The 9,631-nt window shown below is 40.0% G+C and overlaps 1 protein-coding gene across 1 annotated transcript; it reads left to right on the top strand.

Moving 5' to 3' along the window:
- The first annotated feature begins 3,521 nt into the window (after positions 1 to 3,521).
- spag7 (sperm associated antigen 7) lies at positions 3,522 to 9,229 on the top strand. The gene is made up of 7 exons (XM_024397932.2): positions 3,522 to 3,641; positions 6,280 to 6,347; positions 6,557 to 6,645; positions 6,785 to 6,869; positions 7,050 to 7,139; positions 7,501 to 7,657; positions 7,769 to 9,229. The coding sequence occupies exons 1-7, from the start codon at positions 3,557 to 3,559 to the stop codon at positions 7,888 to 7,890; spliced, it is 696 nt and encodes a 231-aa protein (XP_024253700.1). The 5' UTR covers positions 3,522 to 3,556; the 3' UTR covers positions 7,891 to 9,229.
- Positions 9,230 to 9,631: the final 402 nt, after the last annotated feature.

Below are 9,631 nucleotides of genomic sequence, written 5' to 3'. Positions count from 1 at the left end.
CAAGAATTCCGCTGTCCTCAAAGTGCAATGTTCACACCATAATATTGTCTGTGTTCAGTCTCACTGAGACTGAGTCAGACAGAGAGATTGGTAGCAGAGTGATGTCAAGTCCCACTGGGCAAAAACTGGTTGAATCAACGTTGTAATTTCCAAAATAATCAATGTGATGATGTTGAATCAACGTGGAAAACTGATTGGATTTGTAAAAAGTCATCAATGTCGGGGAATGTCGTCTTTTTTTCACCCAACCTTTAACCTCAATCCAATGACAGGGTGCCATTGTTGTTGATGATTTAAACTTGAATTCACACTATTTGACAACTCAACCAAATGCAACTCAAAACTAGACGTTGAACTGACGTCTGTGCCCAATGGGGTGTTTGAATTGATGAGACTATCATTTTAGACATAGGAAGTTAGGAACTCTTTTAGCAGTGGACAAATGATGGGTGAGCACACTGACATACAACAAAACAGAAACACATGTACACACTCGCTTACACTGTCATCAGCCTGTGAAAAAATATTTCTATATGTTGCAAAAGATGCAAATAAATGCACAGGACCTAAGGTCGATCAGGATTTAGACTGGTGGGAGGTGTTATATTTGGGGGCAGGGACATAAATGATGATTCTGTGTCACGGCCGTTGAAAGAACTGGACCAAGGTGCAGCGTGGTGAGCGTACATATTCTTTTTATTAGAAAAGACGCCGAACAAAACAATAAACACTACACCACAAACCATGCCACTAAAGGCTATGTGCCATAAACAAGGTCAACTTCCCACAAAGACAGCTGGGAAAAAGGGCTACCTAAGTATGGTTCTCAATCAGAGACAACGATAGACAGCTGTCCCTGATTGAGAACCATACCCGGCCAATCATAGAAATACAAATAATAGAACATAGAATACCCACCCCAAATCACACCCTGACCAAACCAAATAGAGACATAAAAAGGGTCTCTAAGGTCAGGGAGTGACATTCTGACTGATTGAGATTTAGACTGTTGTTTTGGAAGCAGATTATATTGTGTATTTTATTGGACAGCTTGGACACACAGCTGCTTAGCATATTTCTGTAGCTCATTGTAGTTTTTCTTTCAAACCAAATATAAATATTGTCGAATCTCTCCCAATTTTATTATATATCTCTGTCAATTTTCGTCACTATTTAACATCTGTTAATTACATGTAGATATTACCCCCAGTATCAGGTTTACTCCTGCTATGTGAACCTGTCATGTAAACCCTTGGTTTGTGATAAGGCTCAGGAAATACTCCAGGGCACTAGTGAATTTGGAATGAGAGAGATTTGTTCCACCATTGTTATCCCCCTGTCATTACTGATGAGTGTTCCCGGTGCTTTTCGATACATGTCTGTTTATGTTTTAATCCCTGGTGTATGTAAATACTTTACTGTTATTAATTGGAATATGTTGAATTCATGTGAAGATTCTGAAGTGAGCAAATGACAGATCCAACCAGCTTGACATGTGGTTTTGTTCTGTGTTTCTGTACCGTTATTAACAGAATCTAAGTTGAACTGAAAATCAACTACCCAATGAACATAAATGCCTAGACTGTAACTTGCCTGCATAACTTATATTTTACTGTCTTGAAACAAAGAAAAGTAAACAAAAAAAGAGAGAAAGAACCCCTGTTTTGAATGTATTATGCTCGCCCTTAAAATATCAGAGAAAATGATATCTCATATAACTCCTATGTCTTTTGTAGGTGGCCATGCAAACAGATATACTGCCAGCTTGGCAGGGCCACACACACACACGTCACACACACACAGTAGATTTCATGGTCTGTCTGCCTTCCGACTATTGTGAAAATTAAGATAAATATTTTTCATTTATTTTAAATAATATCAAGCTTCCGTACTGTATATCCATGTTCCCACAATAACCATTAAATGGCTAAAGTGTTTTACAATATTACATTTTTTAATAGGGAAGAGCAGTATTTCAATGACAGGTAATGTTGATAGTTATTTCATGCTACAAACAGGTTATAGAAAATATTCTAGTGGCTTTCTATTAATGCATCCCTTATACTGTATGCATCAAATCTGATGTTATTTACATACTCATCGCACACAGTCACTCATTGAGCGATCTGGTTATCAATTTGGGTGTGAGCAGAAAGAAAACAAGGTGGTTTACATTTAGCAGACAGCCTTGTGTAAGGGGAACGTCAAGAGAATCATTACCCTGGCAGCAGTGGACAGAGGTATTTTGGAGATGAGATGACAAGACATTCATCATCACCACCTTGTGCCTGTGTGATTAGATGGACTGGTCACCACCTGCTGTGCTCACCATCCCTAATGGATCCACACCAGTTCCTAGTGCATTTTACAGGCTCTTCTCAACCATGTGGAATGTATTTTTCACAGGACACAGACGCTATGTGAGTGAATAATAGCCAGCCAGAGTACAGAAGTGTCCTGGTGAGTCTGCTTGCACTCTCACTGCTGCACGTCACATCTTCCCTCTCCAGTCTGCTGTCTGTCACTAGTCTGTCATCACTACTTCCTTGACTCTCTCCTTCTGCCTCACTTCCTGTGTTGAAGTAAACCCTCGAGACAACTGGAGGTCTGACCTTTGCAGAGTGAGAAGCGGGGAGTGGGGAGAGATATCAAGGTTACTTGTGTTGCCAATACTGACCGCTTCTGTGTTATGCACTGCACATACTGGAAAACCAGAATTTATGTCAGATTACATCGTTGAAACACCATCATTTTGCTGGAAAAGGTATACAAGTGCTACAAGTTCTACTTGCTGCTCCTTCCATTTGTGTGTGAATGAAAGAGCTGATTCATACCTCATCTTAAGATCAACAATATTCTTCACCTCTTGACAGAGAGAAATCACATTGACTGATACAATGCCAATGAAGTTCAATGTCGCATACGTATACACACTGCATGGTTTACTGTTTACGGAGGTCCTCTTTTCATACATTTAGTGTGACTTTAACTGTAAGATATAATCCTCCCTTCATCTGATCAATCGCTAATTGTATTTTTTCATGAAAAGGGATATTAATGCTTTATATTTAATGTTTTACATTTTAGCAGACACTCTTATCCTGAGCAATTTACAGGAGCAATTAGGGTTGATCACTAGGCTCAAGGGAACATAGACAGATTGTTCACCTAAACTCCTTGGCTTAGGGATTCGAACCATCAACCTTTCGGTTACAGGCCCAATGCTCGTAACCGCTAACGCTGGGCTACCTGCTATTTATTTCATGAAGAAAATGTTCTATCATTGATTAGAGCTATTATAAAAATTTGATAAACGTATATTGCAAATTGCAATACATTGAAAAAACGTGTTTTTTATTTACACCGTAATTAAACTCAAGAAACAAAAAATGTATATTATTTCAGTACATTCACTAATACAACCCACCATTTGTCAATAGAAGGCTATAATAAATAGCCTGTTATTCTAATATTATTTGTTGATATGCGCATGCGTATTCCCTCCCCACGAATGATTTTAAACATCGTGCTTCCGGTAGTGATCATTCAGTCCAAAATGGCGGACCTCCTGGGCTCAATTTTGAGTTCGATGGAAAAACCTCCCACAGTCGGAGACAAGGAGAGCCGACGAAAGGCCCGAGGTATATTCAGTATTACTCTACAGTTATTTATCCCCAATTCGTTTGTATTATTCGATTGTAAAGATAAGAGTATTTCGTAAATGTAGCTGTTTACAGGATCCCTTCCGTGGAGTTCTCAACCTCCCTATCGTCTATACAGAAAAGTATCCAGTCACGAACGAGTATTTGCCCTTGTAGTGAATTACGTTTTTGTATAAGATGCATCCTATTGGTCAAAGTCAGTCCTTCTAGTGCTCTCATTGGCCAAATGAGCCATCATTCATTTTTTGTTTGCGCACGCAAAGCAGCACAAACTGGTTGAATCAATGTTGTTTTGATGTAATTTGTCAACGTATTGTGACGTTGAATCTACGTAAAAAATATTTGATTTGAAAAAATATCATGAACTTAAACTACATGATTATGCCCGCATGGTTACCAAATATTAAAACAGACAAACCTTGTATAAAATGTTGAATGTATGCCTATTAAAATAATAGACTTTCAACATCTGCTATCAGAAAACAAAATAGTCTGGGCAGCACCTCCTACTGGAGGACTATCTATCTGCCCTTTGGGCTCCCTTCAAGGGTTTTAACCAAGCCCAGCTATGTTTGACACTGACTATTACCCATGCACTATCGTGAGAATGATTTGTTGAGAGATCTGCCCTTAACTTCACTGTTGCTTTCGAAGTCATTCCAAAGAGTAGGTTTAAGAGAGCAAATGAAATGTGACCTTACTTTGTCAATCACCAACTATGTTTTTTAGGCCTACAGTGCATACGGAAAATGTATTCAGACCCCTTGACTTTTTCAACATTTTGTAACGTTACAGCTTGAATCTAAAATGTATTTTTGTCCCCCTCCTCAACCCACACAATTCCCCATAATGAAAAAGCAAAAACTGGTTTTAAACATTTTTGAAAAGGTATTACAAATAAATAAAATATCACACATACATAAGACCCTTTACGCAGTACTTTGTTGAAGCACGTTTGGCAGCGATTACAGCCTTGAGTCTTCTTGGGTATGAGTCTCAAACCACTGGAAGACTGAAACAGGTTTCCCTCAAGAATTTCCCTGTATTTAGCGCCATCCATCATTCCTTCAATTCTGACCAGTTTCCCCGTCCCTGCCGATGGAAAAACATCCCCACAGCATGATGCTGTGCTTCACTGTGGGGATGTTGTTCTCGGGGTGATGAGAGGTGTTGGGTTTGCACCAGACATAGTGTTTTCCTTGATGGACAAAAAGCTCAATTTTAGTCTTATCTGACCAGATTACCTTCTTTGATATGTTTGGGGAGTCTCCCACACACCTTTTGGAGAGCACTAAATGTGTTCGCTTGGTTTTTTTCTCTTTAAGCAACAGTTTTTTTCTGGCCACTCTTCCATAAAGCCCTGCTCTGTGGAGTGTACGGCTTAAAGTGGTCCTATGAACAGATACTCCAATCTCTGCTGTGGAGCTTTGCAGATCCTTCAGGGTTGTCTTTGGTCTCTTTGTTGCCTCTCTGATAAATTCCCTCCTTTCCTGGTCTGTGTGTTTTAGTGGGCGGCCCTATCTTGGTAGGTTTGTTGTGGTGCCATATTCTTTCCAATTTATAATAATGGATATAATGGCGCTCCGTGGGATGTTCAAAGTTTCAGATATATATTTTTTATAACTCAACACTGATCTGTACTTCTCCACAACTTTGTCCCTGACCTGTTTGGAGAGCTCCTTGGTCTTCATGGTGGTGGTGCCCCTTGCTTAGTGGTGTTGCAGGCTTATGGGCCTTTCAGAACAGGTTTGTGTGTGTGTAGTGATCTATATATATATATCTCTGAGATCATGTGACACTTAGATTGCACACAGGTGGACTTTATTTAACTAATTATGTTACTTCTGAAGGTGGGCTTCATAGCAAAGGGGGTGAATACATATGCACACACTTTTCTGTTTTTTGGGGGGGGTCGAAGAAAATGTCAACATGTTTTTTTTCACTTCACCAATTTGGATAATTTTGTATGTCCATTACATGAAATCCAAATAAATAAATAAATCATTTAAATTACAGGTTGTAATGCAACAAAATAGGAAAAATGCCAAGGGGGATGAATACTTTTGCAAGGCACTGTAACCTTTATTTAACTTTTAAATGGGTGAAAGTGCTGTAATTGGCATTTGGGTGAAAACTAAACAAAAAACAGACATTGTTTTTCCATTGGAATTTGGTTGTGCTTTTAGATAACCTATAAGTTAGTTGAATTTCTAATGTGTTATCTTATTGAACAACGTCTCAACCAAATATTATCCACATTGAAATGACGTAGTGTGCCCAGTGGGTGCGTTATTTGGTAATAATGAACATCATACTGAACACTTGTTATGCAAGTCACATGTGCTATGTCAGTAGTCCGTCATCCAAAAATGATGTGAATTACACTTAAGCAGCTATAGCATAGGATCTTGTTGCTCTATGGATTCATTTGCTCAGATGACACTAAATCCAGAGTTTACCAACATAATTAAAGTGATGTCCAGGTAATTTAAAGTATAGTCTGAATAGCATATATTTCCTATACCATCTGTTATAACATCTCATGGGAATTAATAGGCCTATATTTTCAGTATGAAAACAATTGAATAATATAACCTTGTTTTCTATCCCTCAACAGAACAGGCAGCAAGAATGAAGAAGATGCAGGAGGATGAGAAGAAAAAGAAAGCCGAGTTCAGGAAAAGGGTGAGAGGCTCTGCCTGCTGGCGGAGGATTATATTCTGTCTATCTCCTTTGTGGGGTCATTTTCTGCTCATCCAGCTGAATGTCCAGTCAGTAACTTGGACAACCTAAATCCCAAGAAACAAATCCAAAAATTGTTTCCAATTCTTCGTTGACTGATCTTTGGTGGGTAAAGAACAATCCAGTTTATACTGCCTTCATCTCTTTTTCAGATGGAGAAAGAGGTGTCAGAATTCATTCAAGACACTAAGCAACAGAAGAGGAAGTACAATCCCATGGGAAAGATTGAAAGGAGCATATTGTAAGTGAAAAATTATAAATATATCCTTGAATCTATAAATAGAGAGCATTATGTAATAAGTTTATTTTATGAGAAGACTACAAACATAATATTTAACAGTTTGCATGTAAACTTTTACTGACATCCTGGCTTGTTAAAGGCATGATGTAGCAGAAGTTGCTGGTCTGGCATCGTTTTCTTTCGGAGAGGATGAGGAAAGCAGATACGTCATGATTTTTAAGAAGGTCAGACCTCTTTTGGATGTTCTTTATGGCTGCGTTCACAAATATCACCAGATTTACATGCCCTTCCCATGAGTTGCACTGTTATTTTAGTGCATAGTGGTGGCATTTTATTATGTGTTGTATATGTGTTATTCTTCCTGATGCGTAACTGAATGTATGTATTCAAAATGACTGTGGCAGGAGTTTGCTCCATCAGACGACGAGCTGGAGGCTTATCGGAAAGGAGAGGAGTGGGACCCCCAAAAAGCTGAATACCGCCGCAGACTTAAAGTACGACTGGAGACTCAGTCACACTCACCGAGGAACAAAACTGAATAGAAACACATACTCTAGTATACATGTCCATAACTGTATATCATTTGGCAGAATACATTCATTTACACAGTGAAATCCGATTTCAAGTAATGTAAACTTGTTATAACATTGCAAGTACTGATGGTTCACACTTTCTGCACCTTAATAGATCTAATCACTCTAACTGTAGTCCTTGACATGTTGCAGGTAACCCTTTGCTCTATAATATGTTGCTGTCTTTTGTTCACTCAGTGTAATATCTACGGAGTATAGGTTGGGTTCAGAGCTATTGCTCAAAGAAAGTGTTTGATAATTAAACCTGTCCACTGCTCTTCAGGAGCAGGCTGCGTTAGAAGAGGAGACCACCGGTAAGACACAGAAGAGGGCAGCGTCTCCCAGCTCCAATTACCGTGACAAGTACAGCCATCTGATCGGCACCTCTTCTGCTAAGGATGCAGCACATACGCTAGAGGCCAACCAGGCATATGGCATGGGTCAGTGTGAAGAGGCTCAGTATTGATTTCTCATCCTCAGTGAATCACATCTCCTCATGGTGTGTGCTGTGTACTTTGCCTAACAAAATGTATTTGTCTCTCCTCCCTCAGTACCTGTGGCCAACAAAAGGGACACCCGCTCCATAGAGCAGGCCATGAATGAGATTCGGGCCAAGAAACGTCAGAAGACAGGAGATGAAGACACCGGGGCAGGGAGCACCTCCACCTCTTGAGGGGGCTTTTGTGTGTGTGTGTGTGTGTGTGTGTGTGTGTGTGTGTGTGTGTGTGTGTGTGTGTGTGTGTGTGTGTGTAAAAGACAGAAAACAGCAGTTAGTCTGAGTGTAAAAGAAAGAAAACGTATGAGGGGCACAGAGGGAGTACCTCAAATCTGTATTAACCTAATGGAAGCCTACTACATTGAAAGATCCTACATGTTTCCCAGGACATATACAGTAGGTGAAACTTGTAGGTATGTAAGGAAGGTTCTTGAATTATGTTTCTCCTCTGTCCTTGACTCGGGTTGACTGTTTTTATGTTCCAACCAAATTGGTCGTGTGGAAGTCTGATTTAAGAGCATTTTGTCTATTGGCTTTCTTTCTGTTTACCCCAAAGTCCTGTAATTTCTCCCACACAAATTAATCCTTTTTCTCAGTGAACGCAAAGAGGAGAGTAGCACAACCATGAGGGGCAACAGTAGGTTGCCGGTAGTTTAGCATTTGTCTGTTTTCACCTTTACGAGGAAAATAATTCCTATTGTGACATATCGTGGCAGTTAGGAGTTACAGGATATGTTTTTATTATGTTTGTTTTTAGCTACATTATGGGCTCTATTCAGTCTCATCGTTGAAGCGTTACAGATTACCTGATAGGTCATTTCAGAGTGAGCGGACATATGCAGCGTTTACTGTGAATGCAGTCTCCGCTAAATGTCAGTCACGCTGTACCCACTTGGACACACACTGGTTGAACCAATGTCTTTTCCATGTCATTTCAATGAAATTACGTTGAACCAATGTGGAATAGATGCTGAATTGACGGCTGCGCCCAGAGGGTAACACTGAACTTTTGCGGTACGGCTTGAATAGAGCCCTAAGTCTTTGTTCTCGGGCCCATATAGTGTTTCGATCCCACAAATGAAAAGTGAATGGAGGCTGAAGATTTAATTTGAGAATGAAATCACTGCAGTTTGTAGGCCTACATGGTAGATATACTAGCAAACATCAAGTTGATGATGATTACATTTCTGGGGTCATATTCATGGGGAAGTGTCTCATTTAGAGACGCAAAGCACTGTTTGAATCTCACTGTCTATAAATCATTGTTACCTTCAGCAAATGTAATACAGCTCTGCTCCGTTGTGTAGTCTGGTCAAACTGAATCAGTCACATTTTTAAATGAGAATTGAAATACGTGTCCTATGCTAGGTGGACAATGTTGTGTTGTCAATGTTTTATTCTACGCGCTCGTTCACTTGCTCAGTGTGTAAAGATGTTGGCATGATGGCATCTAGCTGTAACCATTTTAATCCCTTTCCTGTATGTTTTAATAAATGCTGGAGAAATGTTGATTTAATAGGCCTTTTATGTTGTGTCCCATAACATTGCAGTGTGTTGGTAGCACTTGTAGCCCCTTTCACCATTTTTAGGAGGGTAGCTAGATGTCTAGCGAACAAAAACAGTAGGCCTAAAAGTATCTTTACAAATGTTTTAATGCTTTGAGGCCTCAATCTGCACTTTAATTTCTAATTGGGCAATTCTCCAACACGAAGTACCACCCGTCGGCCCTTCAGTCCTCGTCTCACATCTGCGAATGATCTTGACTGTGGAAGCAAGCTTAATCGTTTTCGTGGCCATCTCCATTTCTCAACCATCGGACCCACTTGACATCGGGGGCGTCGACTCCGAGGCCTCTCTCTCTGAGGTCTGTCATGACGGGGCCTCGGACTTTGTGGCCCTCCACGGCGACCCAGATGCT

This window comes from Oncorhynchus tshawytscha, linkage group LG33 (genome assembly GCF_018296145.1).
Source record: "Oncorhynchus tshawytscha isolate Ot180627B linkage group LG33, Otsh_v2.0, whole genome shotgun sequence".
Taxonomy (NCBI): Eukaryota; Metazoa; Chordata; class Actinopteri; order Salmoniformes; family Salmonidae; genus Oncorhynchus; species Oncorhynchus tshawytscha.
This window is presented reverse-complemented; position numbering and strand designations above follow the sequence as displayed.

What these genes read in the sequence shown, in the direction of transcription:
- spag7 (XM_024397932.2), top strand. Translation starts at nt 3,557, where the DNA reads ATGGCGGACCTCCTGGGCTCAATTTTGAGTTCGATGGAAAAACCTCCC. An exon ending in ACGTCATGATTTTTAAGAAG is followed by an intron (nt 6,870 to 7,049) that starts GTCAGACCTCTT and finishes TGACTGTGGCAG; the next exon opens with GAGTTTGCTCCATCAGACGA. An exon ending in AATACCGCCGCAGACTTAAA is followed by an intron (nt 7,140 to 7,500) that starts GTACGACTGGAG and finishes ACTGCTCTTCAG; the next exon opens with GAGCAGGCTGCGTTAGAAGA.